Source organism: Limulus polyphemus, unplaced genomic scaffold (genome assembly GCF_000517525.1).
Source record: "Limulus polyphemus unplaced genomic scaffold, Limulus_polyphemus-2.1.2 Scaffold3160, whole genome shotgun sequence".
Taxonomy (NCBI): Eukaryota; Metazoa; Arthropoda; class Merostomata; order Xiphosura; family Limulidae; genus Limulus; species Limulus polyphemus.
In genome coordinates this window covers 96661-118903 of record NW_013668770.1, presented here as the reverse complement: position 1 = coordinate 118903, position 22243 = coordinate 96661, and the positions used below count along the sequence as shown (strand labels likewise).

Here is a 22243-nt window from a genome sequence, read left to right as displayed (position 1 = left end):
GTGCAAAACGTGCTTATGTTTGCATGTTTATTACAAAACAATTTTTACAAAAAAAATGGGTCCAATAATAATTAATTGCCAATTTCGTTATTAAATACTACACCAAATACAAAATAAATAGCACCATTAAATTTCTTGTAAAAAAACTGGTTGTTATGAAGTTATTTTAAAATTTGTAAGTTCAACTGTTTGGTTTCCTATAGCGAACAAAATAAACAAATTTCTTCTTTTATATATATAAATATAGGTATTGTGCATGGAAATACCTGCCTAAAAAACTTTAGTACAAAGTTGGGTTACCACAAGCATGAAAGGACAGCAGTAATAGGAATGGAGTAAAGTATCTGTAGGAATATCGCATTTCCTCAATAAAAACCACCTCCATTTCTTTCAATAGTATTAAATTAGGTTTGTTTGTTTTTTGTTAAATTTTGCACAATGCTACTTGAGGGCTATCTGCTTTAGCCACTCCTAATTTTGAGCTGATAGACTAGAGGGATGGCATCTAGTCAACAACACCAACTCTTGGGCATCTTTTGTACCAACAAATAATGGGATTAACTGTAACATTATAATGCTCCCACAGCTGAAAGGGCATGTTTATTGATGAGATTAGAACCTGCAGCCTAGAGATTGTATGTCAAATGCCATAACCACCAGGCTATGCCAGGCCTATTAAAATAGGAAAATAATGTGAACTATGATTTGGAGAATGTCTTATTATGGTTTTATAGGATTATTGATCTGACAGTAGGTATGCAAAAAAGGCCTTTCTCATGCTTGGAAATCGAATCTACAATACCTTATTCTGTGTAGACAACTAGGTGCATTATCATCTTTAGAAAGACTGTCATTGGTGGTGTTTATAAGTGCTTTTTTTATAGGGTGAACATAATCTTCTATGATGTTATTGTTGTGAATAACTGTTATCCTGTCTTAGATTTTCATTACAGCAGTTGAACCAAGCCTTTGGGATTTATGCTTGCACGTAGATTTTCTCTGTACACATATGTCTATTTGATGGGGGAAAAAAAAAAGTTAATATTGGTTATTCTGACTGGATTGCTTTTTTATCAGTGTAATGTTGAAAGGGATTTGAACCTCAGTTGACCAGTTTGTTTAGTGAACTATTAAATTCATTTCTTGTAATGAAGGTTATACAACTTATTTTTTTAAATACAAGCTATAATATATGGATATCTGTAAGTATACCTTTGTTTTTAATTTTGTATACTTGTGAGTTTTGAATATTACTCAAATTGAAGTTGAATACCATGATTTTATTATGTAAAGACAGGTGTAAAACATATATATGTGTATTGTAAGCACCTCCATATACATATATATATTTCTTTTCTTAAGAGTTGCATTTCTGCTAGCTGCACACAAGTTACATGTATTGTAGGACCTTTCACTGATAACAAGCAATATGCCAAACTGAAGATTGTTGCACTGATGAATATGAAAGCATTAGAAGGCATCAAGGTAAGTTATCATGTTAAACTGTATTTTATAGAGATATTTGCAACTAGATTAAAGTTAAATATTTATACAAAACATTAATCCTTCCATGAGCTTTAACAGTACTTTCGTGTGGGTAGTATAAAAAAAACAAGAAATGATATATTAAAAATCCAGTCATTGGAACACTAGTTTTTTTAAAAATAACTTTCATTTCTTCTTTCTGTAACTTTTTATACATGGGCATATTATGTTTTCTACCTACTTTAGTTAGATAGAAGTTTTAAAAATTTCTTAGTTGTTTAGTTCCATGCTTTAATGATGTCAACAGGTGGTTCAGAAAGTAATTGAGATTGCTTTGCTCTCTATATTAAATAATGTATATCCTATTGGATAGAATTTTGCAGTAAAATATAGCATCCAGGTTGAAAGGATTAGCACTATAATATCATTTTCTGTCTGAGTTGTCATTGTCTAAATGGCACAGCCAACCAATGCTATAGGAGAACAAAGGCCATGAGGTGATGCTGTTTACTGGACAAAGAAAGCAAGTTCTCCTGTTGAATTCATGCTTGCTTTCTTTATCCAGTTCTACTAGGAGATCTTGGTGAGAGGATCATACTTGAAGACCATTCTGTTTAGTTCAGTTTTTAGAGAAAGAAACCTGTGGAACTAAACACACTCTGGTAGAATCGACTGTGATTACATCTGTGCAAGTATGCACATTGTGCTTTCTGTTTGTTCGTAATAATAAAGAGTTTATTTATATGGTCTCATTACTTTATTCTTACATAAACTTAGTCAAGTGCAGAACACTTCCCTTATTTCTTGATTGAATTTGCTGTTATTAGTGAGATTACCTGAAAATACCACAACTTCATCTGTTTATCTTATGGTAACAATTTGGTAAATCTATGTAGAATTATTGTGCAATTCATGTCTTGCTATGCTTCAGAATTGTCCACATTTCTAGGTTTTGGAACATAGCTATTGCACAAAAGATGCTTAATTAAAATAAACAAAAAATAAAAATGACCAAATCTTATGCAGATTTAAGTTGATTTCCAACAATAATAAATGATACTTCGTGAAGTTGCTGGACTTTTGTTTTTATGATGTACGGTTTTATCATTGCTAATTACTTTGACTCCAGGGTAGAAGAGATACCATTACTGTTGTGTCAGAAGGAGAAGTGAAAATAAATGATGAAAAACCTGATATCCAGCCAGATGATCACCGTCCAGACCATACCAAAGTTAGTAGTAGTAGTTTATTTCTAGGCAACGTATATTTATTTCCCAACCAATTCTTTTATTTAAAGAATCATTTTTACTTTTCAAATGTGTAAATTAGCACTTCAGTAATAAATACAAAGGAAAAAATTAACCTAATGAAGTAACTGGAAAATCTAGTTTTTAGTAGCATAAGAAAACAATAAAGAATATCAATTGAAAGGTAACTACAAAAGAAAAAGATTAACTTTTTTAAATTTCATAACTCACCAGTGGTGTTTGAAATGGCTACTTTTTATACAATGCTTTTGTTTACAGGTTTTTTCCACATTTGTAAAAGCTGGACCCCCACCTCCTGCTAAGTTACAAAACTGGATTATTGCTGTCAGTATTGGAGCTGGAGTCCTTTTGTTGATCTTGATTCTCCTTGCATGTATTCATGTAAGTACCACTATATTAGCAGCAAAATGCAGAATTATTTATTTCACTTGTTTTGTACAATAATTACGCTTTCATTTTATTTTTTGCTCAACTGTACTACATAAGATGCATTGGTACTACATTATGTCTTTTGACATAATACTGTAAATATCGTTTATAAAGAAAAGTTGATGCCAACAGTAAATTAAATGCAAGTCTAGAAACATCATTCTTATGTTATTAAAAAAAAGCAACCTTTGTCCATTATCAATGATGTATATTATATAACTAACACTTAAGTATGATTGTTGGAATATTTTTAGCAATTTTCTTAGATTCTATTGTATCTTGTGCTTACTACAGTTGTTGTTGTTCAGATATTATTCAGTTGTGCATATGGCACTTTGGTTAACTCCTCTTCTATAAATAGAAAATACAAAATACATTTCACCTATAATCTTACATTGTTTTCTGTCATACTCAAACAATATTGGCTTTATTTTGAATTGTTTGTTGAACATTCTTTCATGCAATTCTGTATAAGAATCTCTTATAACTTTTTTATATTTTATTGGTATTATTTTCTTCACAGTTTAAAGACATATAAACTATTTATTCACTAACTTTTTAGTAGCTTTAATATTATCCAATTCACTATATTTATTTATTCAGTTTCTTTTTATCAGCACTATATATTATTATAATAATTATTTGTCACATAGTTCTAAATTATATGTATTACGTCTGTTTGTTGTGTTACATATTACTACTGTTTTTTTTTTTATCTAGCACAGTTTTGAATCTCATTATAGTTTGTCTATTGCTAGTGTGTATTGTTACCTAACATAGTTTTAATTCATACAATGATTTATCTGTTTGCTTTTTTTTTAATACCAATAGTTCCATGTATTGTATTACCTGGTTTCCAAACAATTCTGAATTAAATATGTCTATTCACTTGTATCATACAAAATTTTGTGTGTTAATATTATTATTGAACTTCTTGGTAAACTTGGTGTCTGTGCAACATGTGTATTACAATCTCAACCTTGGCTTTGTGCAACTAATACCTAAACCATTTGTTGTTCTTGAAAGAGCTAGAAAACTTTATAATGTAGTTTGATCAGTTTGCTAACAACCAAAATATCACTTTAATTGACTATTTTTGTTTTTCTTAGTTTTAATTATAATGCTTAAAATGATTATCAATTTTACTGATTACTCTAGATTATTGAATATTAAGATAACAAAACGTCACTCATTGGTGACTTTATATGTTACATAAAGGTTTATTTGAATTTTTTTTTCTTGCAACAGTGAGCATAACCACTGTTTCACTCATGACAAGCATTTTAATCTCTACATTTGGCTACAATGTTATCTGTACTATATGATGAAAGTCCAATAATTCTGAAACGTTTCTGATGAAACAAATTCTCTATTTGTAAGCAATCATGTTTACAACCACTTGGCATCATAATGCACCTGGGTTGGGCCAGTATCCCATAATAAGACACACAGTGTCATGTATAATAGCGCTATTATTATTATTATTACTAAATTAATTGATAACCACAATATTAATCAGTTATGTCAAAAATCATAATTAATCAAATAATTTGAATATCTGTTGCAGCATTATCAATTAGTTTGACAAAGCCTGCAGTAATATTCATTTAATTGAATCAGCCAAAATCTTGCATAATGAAAATAATACTGCTATTAGAAAAATCAAAAAGGCTTTAATAATAAGATCCATAAATCCTAAAATCAACAAATACTTGGTCACACCACTGTATCTCTTTAAAAGTGGATCTAGCCCCAAACAATTAATGTTAGAAACAATTTCTTGTGGCATTTTTGGCAAGTTTAGTTAATGGTCTGTGATGTTGACATCTATATTCAGTTCTTTTCATTTCAGTTTTGAATATAACATGCATAAGTGTGAATTAAGATCTTTTTATATTTTCTTTCAAATTTTTGTTAACATGTTATTATTTTTATCTTATTGTTTAATTTTAATGTAATAATGCTTTCAGCATCATCTATATGTTAATCACCTGAATATTCCAGATCAACCTGGTGAAATTTAGCATACTTATATTTTCTTACTTCCAACAAACTTAAAGTTTACACCATCTAAGTTGTTAACTTAAAATTTTTTGTGTTTTAGAACCAGTTAGCAACTGCTATCTCTTTAAGTAAAAGAACTACTGTTTTTTACAGCTATATTACACTTAAATTTATATTAATTCAGCTTACATTTTCCAGTATTTTGGGGAATTAATGTCTGTTATAAAGGTAAGCATCAAGTACTGGAGAAGGAGAATGGAGCCACTGAATGAGTTCTTAATTGTTTAATCACTTCAGTAGGAATGTACCAATGACTTGAACATCTTGATATATATCAGAAAACAATTTAGATTGTTTGTCATTGACTTTATTTTTAAAAATTAAACAAATTTTTTAGTAAGACTTAAACAAAGATTTACTTATTAAAAATGGAAACTTTAACAATTATGATGAAGTTAATAATCACTCACCAGTTTATTTGAAATTAAATCTGTTTCTAAATTCAGTTCGGATTCTTCCGAAGAAAGAAAAAAGAAGAAATGGAGCGCATGAGACAACAAGCAGCACTACTTGAGTGGCAGCCTTACCTTGTCACCGATGAAGAAGTGGAACAGGAAAAGGAAGTATATACTAATGCAACCACTTAAGAGAAAGATAAATAATAAGCTCTTGGTAGAAGATAAAGCATACAAAAGATGGATTTCTACCAATAAAGAAAATAAGGCTGGACTCTATCAGAGTGTCAGTTAATTAGGATTTTTATAAAATAACAGTATGTGATCATAATGACAATTATCAACCGAAGGTTGTACAGCTCATTTGAAATACATTAACTTACTGACAGTCATCTGAATGAACTGATGAGCGACCATTGTATAAAAAAAACAATTTTTTTTACACCATGCCTTATATGTGGCAACTTTTTTTCACTAGATTTGCAAAACATTAATTTAATGTTAATATATTTGTGTATCACTCCAACATTACCTATTCAAGTGTAAAAGTTTGAATCTCTTCACAGATTTTTGTATTGTTTGAAGATAGTGTTTTCGTGGGAGTTAGCTGTATTTCTTAAATGAAATACTATGAATACTGAAATTTGACTTTTACATAAACATAATAAGTAGATTAGAATGATGTGCCAATTGAATTGCAAGATTGTGGAGGACTAAAACGTTTTTTACTCTCTCCTAACAAACAAATAATGTCTTAAAGAAAAAGCATTATATATATATACATCAGTCTAGTAGTACTATGTTTGTGGTACTAATTTTAAAAAAATATTTATTAGTTTAAAAAAAAGTGATTGAATTACTGATGTAGTCTTTATAATATTGTGTTCTGAAAATGAAAACTTAATTTCCATTGATTACCTGAGTTTCAAATTATCCATAATGTTCTTTGAATATGTGATATTTGGAGTTTAAAAACATACCTTACGGTTAGATTACATTTTTGTCATCTGTTACGTTTTATGAAAGCTTTAAGTTTAGAATCTCAATTCAACATTATATGTCACTGGAGAGATAACAGACACAGATTGCTTAGCTTAATGTAGAAAAGCTATGTGTTAAAAAAGTCTTATTGTATTGACAATAGCTCATGCGCATACGATCTAAACACATTTAAAAAGGTGTAAGCATTTAATTGTTTATTTTTTTTGGTGGAACTGTAATATTTTGATACATGTATACTTGTGTTATAATAGTGAAACCCATGAAGATAAATGTCATATTTTGCAGTAAATAATTATAAAAATGACAAATGATGATTTTGATACTTTTACAAAGATGTATATTGAGACAGTATCATAGTTACCCCACTAGAACCTATTATATGCATCTGAATTTGATTATCAAATACAGAAGATGAGAACTAGGTTGAGTTTAAAGCTACACTTATGCTGACATTTCCACCTTGTTCATCTAAAATGTTTTGCATTCTGCTTAAATATTTTCTGAATGTTTTATATTCAAAAACATTTTTCTGTTTTGGTGTCTCACTAGAAACATAAATAAGGTGTTTTATTACCTCGCTGACAACCAAGAAAAATACAATAACTTTGATCTATTTTACTCTTAACCTGAAAGAACTAAAAATAAAGGAGCCAATATTACTAGAGAGTTGGCCCCCAGTGGCTCAGCAGTAAGTCTGGAAGCTTATAACTGGGTTTGGTACCCGTGGAGGGCACAGCACAGACAGCCCTTTGTATAGCTTTGTGTTTAACTACAAACAAACAAGCAAACTAAAGAGTTGTATGTTCCAAGCAGTGAGGTATATTGAGGATTACATTGCATAAACTCTTACCTTTTCATTACAAGGCATTTGGTATTCCTAGGATTTACGAAGAATTGAACAAAATATAAAAATTTTCTTTGTGATAGATTTATCATATATCATTGCATTCAGTGTGAAAACTCTTATCAAAGTATGATCATATAGTCCCTTGGAATATAAATAGTGGGTGAACTAAGTATTCCCATATGGTAAACAAGAGATTAATGCAGGAATGATTATATTACACTATATAGCACATAACTCTATGTTAGTTCACATTCTAGTCAATAAGTTTGTTTTCAATAGGTTTTAATGTGGTTTACAATCAAATTTCCTGAACTGGATAGTTTGACTGCAGTGCTCAATTTCATTTTGGTAATATACACTATTCCTCCATTCATAATTGTAGAATCACTTTGGCAGTACATATAGGTTTTAAAACCACAAACAAATTACTACAGTAGCAATAGAAGAATAACCATATTGCTTTGGCAGTACCACAGTTCAATAACAACAGTTTTATTAAGTCAAAGCCGTTTGTATTCAATATTACTGAAACTATTGTAGCAAGAGTAATTTGTCACATTTTACTGCTAGTAGTGGTTGCTTGCAGATTTTTTTACTGTGTTTCTTGAATTATTTGTATATGATCAAAGTACGTAAATACATTGTTTATGGTCCCATAAACACAAGAAAAATGCACTGCTAACTGAACAATATGTATTATTTATAGAAGTTCCAAGTCTAGATTGATTTCCAAGTATTTTGTTGATTTAACATTTTATTAATTATTTGTTTTTGTATACTGGTTGTAAGATTATTCTGCAAGTTAGGTATTTAAGGTCAGACGTATAACATGTTCTTTGTTACTAAAACCAGTTTAAAATCAAATGTGTTACTATTTAATATAAAACTGTTCTTTGTACTTTATGTAGACATGAATAAAAAAAAAGGTCAACAGTATCTGAAACAACTACTTATTTTTGTTCTAATCTTAGAATTTTGGGCTATTTTTTAAGAATTTACTTTGGTTGTAGAATTGAAGGAGGATTTTAAATAAGATGTAAGATTACACATTATTTAATTAACTAACTACCCAGTGTTTTCTATATTTATTATTGTACACATTCTTTTATGTTGCACACTTTTTTTCGGTTCAAATAAATAAATATCAGTAAAACTGGAAAATATATGAAGCATAACTCAACATGTTTTCAGTGATGTAGCAGTAAAAATAGTAAGTGTACCCAAGAGATGATTCATTTTTCTACTAACTTTCTTATAAAGGATTGATTGTCTTTATTAATGTATATTTGTTTTTAACAATACAATTACCAGTGGCTTTTTTATATACATTTTTCTAAACTGTTTATGCATTAAATTGCTTATGAGTCCTTAGCTTTGTTAATGTAGTAAATTAAATATTTTCATTCCCTGCATACAGGACCTGAACCTGGGACCTCTTGTACAGCTGGTTAGTGCTAAAGGATTAACCTACTAACAATTCTAATAAGACATTTATCAAAAATTTAACCTACTACATTGGGTATATGGTCCCTAATGACATAAACATATAAAAAAAAATATAGACAATATTGCAATTAATCCCACTCATTTATGTTGGCTAGTTCTTTACAATAAATATTGTAATAAATAAAAACATAAAATTACTCAATACACTCCATACTGGTAGTGAATGGTATCAAAACAAGTCGATGATTTGTTAGCTTACTTTAAATCGGAAATTATTGATAATTATATAACATTTGAAACATATATATGTGTGGTTTAACATAATATAATAAGATGAATTTTCTAAACTGCATGTTACCATAACACAAAGGGGTGGATGAAACTAGTAGACTATGAATCCAAGGCTCCATGATTTCAACCTGTTGCCCGTAACATGTAACATTGTGCGCCACACTTTGGGGTCACGAGCACGCTATGAAAATGATGATACGATTCCACTATATAATTACAGTATCCCCAAAAGTTGGCAATTAGTGCTGTTGTCTAGCTGTCTTATCTTTAGTTTAGCAGCTCAAAATTAGGGACAGCCAGATCAGATAGCCCTTATGTATCTTTGAGTGAATACCTGGAGCAAACAAATGGAACTCTGACACAAACCATCATTTAACCAATGATTTATAACATCTTATGTCAGAGATGAGATGAATAAATGTATGATATTAAATATAAAGCTAAAACAGTAACAAAACATTTTGAAATATCAAATGAAAAGCTTCAATAAAAAACAAAACTGAGTTAAGTTTAAATTTTCAAATATCTGCTTGTAGTATTATGAGTTTGTTATTACTGGTATCAATGAATAACTGCGTACATATACGGAGGGTTGACAATGATTTTGGAGCCTCGCCACATTGTTCATTACACCCCATGCCAACTCATCTGGTACATGTTCTATCTGACGACCATGCATTTTGACAATAGCCCTGCAGCATAATATCCATTGAAAAAGGCTCTCAGGTAAGGCCTTTATGCTATTTGTCTTCCAATACAAAGGATGTACTCAATTTGGAAATTATAAATATGTGATCCAAGTACATCTTTATTATTTGAGGGTACGAATATTTTGCATCAGAATGATGCTGTTCCATTCTCTACCCAAAAGTAATAAATTTTTGGTGGCATCACGCTACCTAAGAATTGCCAAGCAATGTCAAAATGTAGTGGTGATACATGTCATTACACCCCAACTTTATATTTGCTGTGGTTATAATGTGACATGCATATTCAAAATAATTTTAATATACTGTACTCAACCCTATAGATCTTGCGTAGCCTAAACGTATTTAAGGAGTTTCAATTGATTAGTATTAAGAGAATATGTAATACAGATTAATTTTTTTATACATCCCTCATTATGCATTTAGAATAATTATGGTATGACATGAGAATGGTTAGCTTATTTGTTTAACTACGTGTAAAGCTACCTGAGAACTATCTAAACTAGTCGTCCCTAATTTTGAAGTGATAGACTAGACAGAAAGCAGCTGGTCAACACCACTCACTGATGGTTCTTGGGCTACTCTCTTAACAATGAATAGTGGGATTGACTGTCACATTATAATGCCCCATAACTAAAAAAGCAGGTAAGATCAGCAATGGGTTTCAATCCTGCAGAAAGAGTGCCATAACCATCAGGCACTATGAATGGCACGAAATTTGACAATAATGCACTACACAATTGGAGATTCAAGTGGCAGGTGGCAGCACAGTTGCAAACATTTCCCTTCAACAATTACTGATTGGTACCCTTATCAGTGTTTTCTTTGGTATTATTTGAAAGTAACAATACAGGATACAGTGACTTAAAGTGTATGGATTTTCCCAGCATGCAATTCACAATGACATCATAGCAAAGAGGACACACTGAACAAGTCATTCAAAATCTATTGAATCTACTGAGTATGTAGTGCAATGTTGTGAAATGTAGTGCTGTTCATGTCTCATATAACACATATGTAATTAATACAAAATCGTTCTGTACTTCGGTACAGAAAAAAATGTTCTATTTTATGGTTATTGTGTATCTCTCAGTGAACATGAGATCCAGGTGTGCCCAAGTGGCATACTTAACCAGAATTCAAGAGTTTATGGTTCATACTTGTTGCTATAAAAATGCACTCTGCACTTTGGAGCCATAGTTGAATTATAAGAGTGATGGTCAAATCCCAATATTTGGTCAGAAAAGTAGTCTAAAAGTTAGTGGTTGTTGCTGTTGACTAGCTTCCTTCCCTCTAGTTTATCAGTTCAAAATTATGCTTAGAGTGAAAATTCTGAATCAAACAAACAAAATTTTTGGATGTGGCCTAACAGGAACTTTTAGTAAAGTTAAGATGAACTATAAGTGTATAATCATAGGGTTATTTCATCATATTAAATTAATCAAACAATGGGTCAAAAAACAAAAAAGGCTTAATACACAATTAACAGTTTCTTTGTTTGGAGTTAAACACAAACCTACACAATTGGCTATCTTTGCTATGCTTACCAGGGTATCAAAACCCAGTTTCTGATGTTATAAGTTTGCAGGCTTACCACTGTGCCACTGAAGGGCATTTAAGTAACAGAGAAAAATCACTTGAAGGCTTTAGCTCAAATTGGATAGAAATGAAAAAATATGATCAACACAGAGAAAAATCATTTATCAAACACTCAGTTCACTTGTAACCAGAAATATATTGAAAGTTACATATCATATACATAAAATAACAAAAGTTAAAAGCTGTTGAATAACAAACAAATATGACTTAGATGTCAACAGGGATTTTCAGCATTAAGTATGATTGTGAATCCGAGTTATTTTTATATATATATAGGTTTTTGATGTTTTGAGTGTTTAAATTTGGTTAGATAAAATTTTAAGATCATATACAACAAACAGAAGAAACTGAAATTGCATATATGTTATGAAGAAAATATATCTTCAACTACAGTGGATACAAAAAATTAACTAAAACATGTTTTCTCCTATTACAAGAAGAATGATGTTCTTTTTTTGGAATAATTAAAGTGAAGTAAATAAAACTGAAACTAAAAGGAAATTAACTTTGCCCTGACTCCTTGCAACACTCCAAACACTCGAGATTATTACCAATATCCAGGATACAACAAATTGTATCAGTAAGATCGATGCTACCAAAATCAAAGTGGAAGTAAAGCAAATTACTCTCCAAATTCAAACGAACATGAGCTGAGAAAAGAGACACACATTAATAAACAAACAGAGCACTGTGTTTGTAACTTTTGAAACAAACAAAAAAACTAACAACAAAAAACCAGCTGGTAATGGTCAAAGATACTGGACATAGTCTTGTTACTTCAAACATAGTAAACACCAAATACAAAATCGTGAAAAAGTTACATCAGCTGTTAAAATACTTAAAATTGATAACTTGAATATCCAATTATGATCAAACCACCATATTTCTGCAGATTGCCAGAATAACCATACAACAGTATCCTATTTACAAGTAGACTTTTAGTAAATTTACTCAATAGTACCATATACCAGAAAGCGAATGTTTTAGCCATCTCCTTGAAATTAAATTACATTTCGTGTGAAACAAGTTAAAGAGTTAGTGCTTCATGATCAATATATTTTAGCCTTTCTGATGTAATCTCATTATTCACTATTGTACCTGCAATTTTAAACATTCTAATCTTGCAAACTAAAACCAGATAAAGCTGATTTACTGAACCAACTTAAAATCTCTTCTCAGTAACCTGTCTTTTAACTTTTCTTGGACAGAAGATATTTACCAAATGGCTGTTGGAATACCAATTAACTCTTCCCCCAATCCCTATTGTACATTAATTTTTTTTAAGAGAAATAAGGAGTTGCTAAAACACCTAATCACATGGTGTTATAATAACAAAAAATAAATTAAACGAGTTTCTAAAATACTTACCTCTCTGGTGTTATAAAAGCAAAAAATTATATAGTTCCTAATATACCTAGCCACTTGATATTACGACAACAAAAATAGGAGTTCCTAAACAAGTACAGTGATCCAAAACACTGCAGATGCAAGATAATGGGCAACATTTCTTAACACACTTGTGATAAAAAGAAATGTAACATCTTAAAAGGACCCAATAAAACTCGCAAATAATACAGTATGTCAACAATCAATAACATCAAACTCCTCTTGGGAAAAATCTAGAGCAATTTTTTCATAGACAATTTTTATATATTTGTTTCTGTGAGTTTTTGCTCCACTAATGGAAATTTTGGCAAGTATATCACATAATAAGAAAGAAAACAAGTGCATTATTATGAACCATAATCTTGGAAGCATTTTGCCTACCAAAGGTTGCAGTATCACAGTCAATACAGTTATGTTGAGAAAAAAGTAAGACATTTTCTTAATGTTTATATATTTCAACATCATTAGTTTCTAGTCTCAAAATATATTTACCATGACATACTATTTTCTTCTACAAAACTAATTCTCTGATTTTTCTGTTAAGCCTACTTGTTACTACTGATTTTTTATACATGCATGAAAATTTACAGTCCAAGAAAACTTTATCTTTGGATTAGTGACTATAATAATTTTCAAATTTCATATCTTATCCCAGCTGAACAAAGTAAGTCTTAACTAAGGATCAGTAATGGACTGAATTAAAAGTCAGTAACAAAAAAAGTCTGTTATAATATAAAAATACAATTCAAAGTTAAAATTTTATTTTATATACAAAAATTACTTATAAGTCCATTTAATTTAATTTTATGTTAAGTCACATACATAGATAACTCTCAGAATTAATCTTTTAAGGTTTTGAAATTTGGTCATCTAAACCACACTTCATGTTCAACACGTGAAAATGAAGTAAGAATGTTACCATGATTTAAAGATCCAACATAATGTTATTTCTATTATTCCTACATGCTCTTGTCAAGATGCTGTTCTCCTTTGATTACACTAATACAGTAAACAAGACCACCAAGTAAGTTCTGTTAGATATGAATTTTCAAAATGCTACTAAAATACTGCTTTACATGAAATATAAACTATTTATTTCTGGTTTCAGCAGTTATTTGAGCTAAATTAAAAATTATAGAAAATTTGAAAATATATAAAACTTGAGAAGACTGTACCGTCTAAGCACAATCAATTAACATTCCAAAAATATTCCTTACCAAAACCTTTCTCAAGCAATATAACCAAATTATTAAGGGATCCATTGAATATTTCTATTACTATTGGCATACCACAGGTATGAAAGCACAAACTAAACTTATAAGAAAACCATTTGAAAACTAATGTTCACTAAAATATTTATCAAAATTCGCCCTGTGGGCTACCTTTCGCTCACATGTAAATAATTTAATTGAAATTGTTGTGAATTATCTGAACTATCAGAATTATTAACTACTATTGATGTAGATGGTTGTTAGCTCTAAATAGATGTCAATATAAAACATGATGTGGAAAGCCAAAATTCCAGCAGCTTTTAATGTTGTAAGTTGATAAACTAGTTTTATACAAGTATATTTATCTATCTATATACTACTAAAACTTTGAGATTGTTTGTTTGTCTGTAATTAAATACAGCAAAAATGGTGCATAATAGCTCCATATTTGTAATGAAATGAGAATAGAAACAGAATAAAACAAGTTTAGTTAAATATTGAAATTAGCTTGAATTCTTCATAACCTCTGAATAGTGGGTGGCCCAACTGTTACTATGGTGTATATTAGTGATTGTGTGATAAGAAATAATGACATTATCCAACTGTTACTATGGTATATATTAGAGACCGTGTGATAAAAAATAATTTCGGATCACTTTTATGAAAATTTCTAGCATGAGTAATTTTACATCACACTACCGTTTGCACTCTTTATGAAACTTCTTACTTCACTTTTTTGAAAAATGAAATGGTCTTTCCTTTTACTCCCGATCAACAATCAAATATATTTTCTTGAATTATGAATAACGCGAATGGATTGAAATATTTAATTAAATTATCTCAAAATAAACCTTCATTTCGGTGCAATATTGAAATTAGCTTGAGTTCTTCACAACCCCTGAATAGTGGGTGACCCAACGGGTCACGGTGGTCTATTTGAAACTAACCAAGTAAGTTGCTATATTTCATCTGTTTCAATACATCTCAACTATTCAGAACATGTTATGTCATCATTAAAAATTAAATATTATTGAAGCTAAAAATCAATACATTTACTTCAATAACAGACTGCATAGAAGTGTACAAAATAATTATAAGCTTAGATACTTTGGTAAGAAGACAGCTATTACTATTTACATTTCATATATTAGCTTTTTCAGATAGTTCCTTTTCATATTCTATCAGTTGTTGCATGAAACCGTCATTGGGTCTAATAAATGGTCTTACACTTATTACTTTACTAAGAGCCTCATCAAGACTTAATTTTTCCCTGTTCATCAAATATCCAACAACTATCGTGGCAGAACGAGACACGCCAGCATTACAGTGAACCAAAACACCACCCTCTTGTCGACCACTATCAATGAAATAGAAGCAGTCATCAAAAAATATTCTGATGTTTGTTTCTGGAAGGTCAAAAATATTGATCCTTTTGTAGATAAATTCTTGTTCATAAAGGTTTGGAATACCAGTAGCAACATTTAAAATGTGTGTTACATGTATACGGTGTAGAATATCTAGATCCTGGGCAACATCTTGAGATCCTGGAAGTAATAGAAAACTATTATTATTGTAACCATTACTTGTTCTATGTACTTATATTCTACTAACTGGAGTACCCATCCGTTGGATGGGTGAAAAATAAAAACTTGTTTGAAACAAAGGATGGGAAATTGTGCTTTTTTTTTCTTAACATAATAAACATTAAAAGTGCAATAAGCTTTAAGTCAAACTTGATACAGAAATTAAATGGTTCAATGAGTTGTCAGAAAAAGAACACCAAAGTCCAACTATTCAAAATGAGATGATAAAAGTTTTTCTAAAACGCATGAAAAGTGAGTTTACAGGCAACACACATATAATACACTTTTCTAAATCAACATGGATTATAATACATTTTGTAAAATTGATAAATAAAATAGTGTTTGACTATGTTAAAATCAATAGAGGTGAAAATGATAAATCTGTTGGAGTGAAAGCAGTTGAGAGCTTTCTTGGTTCTCATGAAAACAGAGATAATGGAAGTACTGACATTCAAACTCACATCCTAAAACTTGTTAAAAAAAAAAAGTCTTTCTCTTAATGAAGTGCCTTGGCCAAAGACATAACTGCAGTAAAACCATAAATGGAGCATACTCTGGTGTACAGGGAACTATGAATGACAAGGAATCAAGTGAAAAGCATGTACAGTGTACTGGGGTGGCATTTGCAAAGTTCCTTTCTGAAGCCTCCAGCAGTTCTGCCAGTGTATTTGAAAAGCACATCCAATCACACTAAAATTAGAAACTAGAAATTATAAAAAACTAATTACTCTAATACCAACAACTGATGAGAACTAAAATAATTGAAATATCATATAAAATATATTTTATAACCTTCATTTTTTGCTGTAGTTCACAGTTAATATTGAGTCACAAATTCACTAAAAACATTCTTACAATAATAGTACAAAACTTTGTGATATGATTCAGAATTATCTTTCTTCTATTAAGTAAGCTCTCTGTGCAAGGTCATGTGGCAAATTATAGGGTGTTGTTCTCTGTACAATGGAATGTGTTGTCAAATTCAGTATCATAAAAATAATCCCACACAATTTAATCAGAATAAAAGAGTTATGACTATTATTTTTTTTAGTATTACTGTAAATCTCAAACCAATTTGCAGATTCAACATAAGCTAAGCACTCTGTTTCTGCTTTCACTCAGTTACTAGTGGCAAGTAACTGAGTCATCACAGTAGGGGAACCTCTCATTGCTTCAGAACCCCATGCAAATGCATGTATAGTCAGCACACTGCCATTGAGAGTGTGCTGTGTATACCTGAATCTTGAGGTCAATGATGCTGTTAAAGGTGATACAGAAATGAGTGATAATTATACAGTAAATTAAGAAGATTATTTTTTTCTTATCTAAATATTATTTAAATGTATATTTTATCATTACTTATAAGCAAAGCAGAAGTTACTGTAAAGAAGTTGAATCTCACAGGGTGGATAGGTGACTTATTTTCTTGATAGTTGGAATATGAACATTTTGAGGTATTACTGAAATTATGGCTAAAAATATTTTTACAGCGAGGTTATCCATGTGATGAAATAATGCATTCTAATAGTTATAAGTAGAAATATAAAAAAAGTATATTTAATTAGTTATAATGATAGCCACAAAGTGATTTTTAATTTCACTCTATGTATTTAGCTTGTTCTGATTGAAAGTTAATATTAAACATTGAAGCCTTGACTAAACTCATCCTTGAAAGTAAGAAGTGGGTTGAATGTGACAAAGCAATTCATCTGAAACTGGACAAGTTTAACTTGTGATCTTAGTTGTGGTTTTCGATATGTATTCTAAACTTTCATGGTACAAAGAAGCTTACTTAATGAAAACCACATACCATCTTCAAAGTGCATCAGAACACACAAAAAAAGTCATGATTATTTTAACCCATAAACAGGCAGTTTGTAAGTATGATTTCGTGCAATGTGAAGTTTAGCAATGAATGTATACGAGATGATTTGCGAGTCATATTTAGGTGCATTTTTTAATTCCAGATTACACAAAAGCACAGATCTTCCAAGGATGTTGCACCTGGACCCCCAATGGGGCTCCACCCCTGTCCCCCACCAGGGGCCTTTGGGCAGGCCTGTGGACACCACCCAGTAGATGCTCATTGTCACGTTGGTGCCATCTCTAAAAAACAAAACAAAAAACTTTGTCCCTGTCCCCCCACAAACAATAACTCTGGATCTCCCAATGTGTCAGAGGGGCTACATATCAACACCAGAAATGTGAACTACAGTTTGATGAAAAATGTACAACTTTAGTAAAGTTCCACTTTGATAACTTACCCAAAGACAAAAGATAGAGTGACCCAGAAGACTGTTTTAGGGTTACAGTACTCATTACAAAATTCATTAAATGAATTGTGGGGAAGATTGACATTTATTTTTCTCATAGCTAAATTATCATAATTTCATATTCTTTTTGTTTTGTGAAGTGTACAAATATGAAATGGCTTTTACTTTTGAAACTGAGCTGTATGGTTTCTGTCACTTAAATTAGAATTAAAAGATAAGAAAGTAACTTTTAATGAAAGCACACACAAAAAATAATAATAATAATGCATTCTAAATAGATAAAATATAACAAGAGTTACCAATAAAAAGCCTTGGTGTTACTTCTGCCACTTGCAAGTCAGGTTTCAAGTCTCCAATATAACCCAAACACCTGCCTTCTTCTATCACATGAAACCTTCCATGACTATCCTTTTTTTCTCGCAGCAATCTTCCACTCTCTGTTGTGATTATAGTTTCTACAGACCGCAGATTACAGGGTGAGAAACCTTGTAGCTCTTGTAGAAAGTTTTGTCGTTCCATGATTGTAATTTTGATACAGCTGTTATTCCACTTTAATCCCTGAGACATAATAATAATGTTCTTTAGTACATTATTATTCAAAAAAGTTCAAAAAAACTCATAAAATAAGATCATGACAGATGTTATTAATAATTTGACAAATAGAACAATGTATAATGTATTCTCGTGGTTCACATGTACTAAAAATCCACTAGTATACATTTTCTGATGATATTTAGTTAGGTGGGCTTAGAAGTTGCCATTTTTCTTCATTACAAATGCATTTCTTCTTTCTCAATAATAAATTTTTTTTTCTGAAGATATTTTATTTTGAGCATTGACTTTGAATGTCTTCCCTGAATATTGGTCCTTAAACTGAGACTAACGACTTAGCTCCTAACATCTATGTATTAGTGCAAAGTTTAGTTTTTAATAGGAAAAGTCATGTTCAGCTGTTTGAATTCCCAACCTCATCTAAAAAATAAAAATAGACTAATACTACAAACTTCTACTTTGATTTAAGATTTTAAAGCCTAAATATAACCTTTCGCATCTATGTATAACTATCCAAAAGAATTATAAAATAATTCAAACTTACTGCACAAACCATATTGTTATGCAAACCATTTCATAAGTTTATAATTAATAAAAAAAATAAACTGTCAAATTTGCCATAACAAGTGTGCATCTATTCTTCCAAAGCTCAAACTCATTACCCTTAACTTTTAAGTTTACATTTTCAAATATTTTTGTGTTCCACCACTCAAACACAAAAATTACTCAATTTCCCTAGCAATATTTAACACATTGAATTCCTCTGCACTTCAGAGAAAAGTCCAAAATCCTAACCTTCTTGTCACTGCTCACATATAAATGCTATAAACCATAAAATCCTGGTTAGGCCTTGTTTGGAATATGTGTTTAATTTTGGTCATCTTATTTCAGAAATCATGTTGAATTGTTGACAAGGTTTTAGAGAAGAGCTTGAGGGAAATCCCTTGATGAATTTGTTGGAGGTGAGTTAAAAACAATTGCCTGTAGTAAAATTAAAGGACACAAGCTTAAGATATGGAAAATTTTGACAATATATGATGCCACTTAAGTAAGTGTTACTTTTTAATAGTGGTCTCCCAGCAAAATAATTTGCCTTCAGATAAGGTACAGACTGTAAAAGAGTTTATGAGGAAATTGGGTAAATATCTTAGAAATCATGGTTGGATATTTAAAAAAGTTTCTTTAAGTAGTTTATAGTATGATGTAGTAGAAATGGGATACCCTAGATTGGCCATATGGCCCCCCTTGGAAGTGAAAAATCTTATCAACAGATTTCTGATGTCCATGTAAATTATATTTACTGCATTATTTATATCTAGGTTAAACATAATATTTACAAATAATATAATTTATTTTAAGGCATATCATGATATTCATTTTTAAAAATGAAACAATGTTCATAAGAAGCATGATAAAATATTTGTTGATAAAAAGTACGAGTCACCTAGTTTTGGAACAGTTGTTTCCATCATCAGAGCTACAATTACACAGATAGCTCAGTTTATGTACACTACAAAGGAAAGAAATAGATATAATGACTAATATTCAAATGGTAAAATTTATATTAGTGAAATGAAAATTAAAAAATAAGATTGAAAGAACATCAAAACATTTAAAAAATCTGTAAAACTATTTTAAGTTATAGCTGAACATTTCTGGAATTGTAATGGGATGTATAATCAAAAGGATGTAAAAATTATAAAAAAAATGCAAAAATAATGTAGAAAAAGATTTAGAAGAGAGTGTGTTTTGTGAAATAAAGCCATTTGTACACAGCTCTAGAAATGTAATATTTTGAAACAAGTTTATTTAATTTGATATATACCATCTTATATTTGTCAAATGAAAAATCATATTAACTGAATTGATTCCATCTATAATAAACATGTGATTAAAATTATGATAATCCAATGCATTATCTTGCACTTAATGTAACTAAAGGTCTTTGTCAAATATCTGTGCAACAAATAAATTGTTCCAAGTCATTCTGTAGTTTCTCAACACTGTCAATACAGCTAGAAATGCTCAAGAGTTGAATGTCGTTCAGCAAATATTACTAACTAAGCACTATCAATATCATTAATGTAAATAAGAAAAAGCAGTGACCCCTGACACACTCCACTAGTAACTATGGCTCACTTTGACTACACTCCATTAATAGTTTTTTGCTTTCTTTCATCTACCCATCTTACAATCTAATTTATTAATCTTTCTTAGCTTATCTTCTGTGTGGAACTTAATGTACAACAAATCCACAGCCTTTCCATTATCCAGATAACACCCTCATAAAAAGTAAAAGGAAGATTTGTTTTTTATCAAATCCATGTTGATTTTCTTTTATAACACATTTTACTATATTTTACCAGTCTCTCTATAATTTTCTCTAGAACTATGGTATTTATCCTTAATTTTCCTAATATGTTTTTTCTAAGCCAACTAGCATTGATTTTCCTTTCTTTTTTATGAACATGCCCATCTTGAATTAAAAGCATTTGTTGCTTATATATATACAGTTTTGGTCTCCTTATCTAAGAAAAGATACTGACTTACTAGGAAAGGGTTCAGAGGAGGGTACAAGGAATCCTTGAAGGATGATTCCAGGGATGGGTTATATTACAATTTACACTTTTTTACAGGGAAAGTTAAGATAACTCACCTTATTTTCTCTTGAGGTATTTATAGGATAAAGGACTCATTTCTATGTTGTGTAATCTGAAGATAAAAGTAAAAGGATGAGAGGACACAAGTTTAAATTTGGAAAAAAAAGAAAAAAAGAGAGACAGGCTAGGCACCAGTTAAGATAATTTTCTAACACTACTAGCAACAGGGTGAATGTGTGAATTCTGAAATGAGGTGCCCACCGTTACATGAATCTGAAAGAAGTTTAACAGGGGGATCGATTATTTCCTAGGTTTACATTTTTACCTTTCCAGTGGTGGGTGGGTGCCCCAAGGACAACTTTGAACTGTACTGTACTTGTATTGTAACTGTAACACTAACAGTGTAAGTTAAGAGTAGATATAATTGTAATAATAACTTAAGTTATAGTATACTAGTTATACTTATATAGTTTATAGGTTGATCTTGCCATGATTAAGTGATTATGCACAAACAAGCTTATAAGTTATACTATTAATATTTAAACAAATATCTTATGGCTAAGTTTCATCAAATGAATATTTAAATAATACAAACATTAACAGAAATTCTCTACCGATTGAACCTCATTCCCACCCAAAAAACGAAACGATAAAAAAAATGCACATACTATTGTCGCCATCTGTCGATTATGGTAATCATATGGGTATTTTTTTCTTTTGTAATTTTAAGATACAGTCATTTATGCGATGAACTACCTTCGTCTGCGAATAAAATATTGTTACGTCTCTGTTCGTTAGTTAATTTTCCGTAAATTCGTTCCGACGAAACTTTAGCGACACAAGTCCTTTCTTAAATAAAACTGGTTTATTATTTCCGAATACAACTTTACAATACACTTAATTTCAACAGTGGCTCTATAACAACGCTATAACTCACGTCTCACGTGGCCAACAATATTTTATCCGCATACATTCAATTACTCATTACCCCTCGTCGCTTCGTGGCCGGTCTTATATATACAAGACTACACTATATCTAGAAAGATCACGAGATTTAAGGAAAAGACGTGAAAGTTCGAGAATGACATGGCGTGATACTAGTCGC

The 22243-nt window shown here is 30.4% G+C and overlaps 2 protein-coding genes across 6 annotated transcripts in view; one reads left to right on the top strand and one right to left on the bottom strand.

The window, feature by feature from the left end:
* The window catches only part of LOC106468779 (integrin alpha-V-like), a 12320-nt gene extending 1817 nt beyond the window's left edge, over positions 1 to 10503 (top strand). Inside the window, exons 2-5 of the mRNA XM_013929219.2 lie at positions 1363 to 1485; positions 2615 to 2716; positions 3012 to 3134; positions 5693 to 10503. Coding sequence (XP_013784673.1) covers positions 1363 to 1485; positions 2615 to 2716; positions 3012 to 3134; positions 5693 to 5833 — 489 coding nt within the window. The 3' untranslated portion in view covers positions 5834 to 10503. The remainder of the gene's footprint in view (positions 1 to 1362; positions 1486 to 2614; positions 2717 to 3011; positions 3135 to 5692) is intronic.
* Positions 10504 to 15106: 4603 nt separating this feature from the next.
* On the bottom strand, positions 15107 to 21907 carry LOC106468777 (dual specificity protein phosphatase 19-like). 5 transcript variants are annotated; one of them, XM_022397142.1, is made up of 4 exons: positions 21734 to 21782; positions 19983 to 20048; positions 18286 to 18544; positions 15107 to 15674 (listed from the first exon to the last, which is right to left on the bottom strand). In XM_022397142.1, exons 3-4 carry the CDS (start codon positions 18503 to 18505, stop codon positions 15271 to 15273), a joined length of 624 nt encoding a protein of 207 aa, XP_022252850.1. In that variant the 5' UTR covers positions 18506 to 18544; positions 19983 to 20048; positions 21734 to 21782; the 3' UTR covers positions 15107 to 15270. The 5 variants fall into 5 exon arrangements, with proteins under 5 accessions (XP_022252850.1, XP_022252851.1, XP_022252849.1 ...); XM_022397143.1 differs by lacking the exon at positions 21734 to 21782 and adding an exon at positions 21195 to 21419; XM_022397141.1 differs by lacking the exons at positions 19983 to 20048; positions 21734 to 21782 and adding an exon at positions 21807 to 21907.
* Positions 21908 to 22243: the final 336 nt, after the last annotated feature.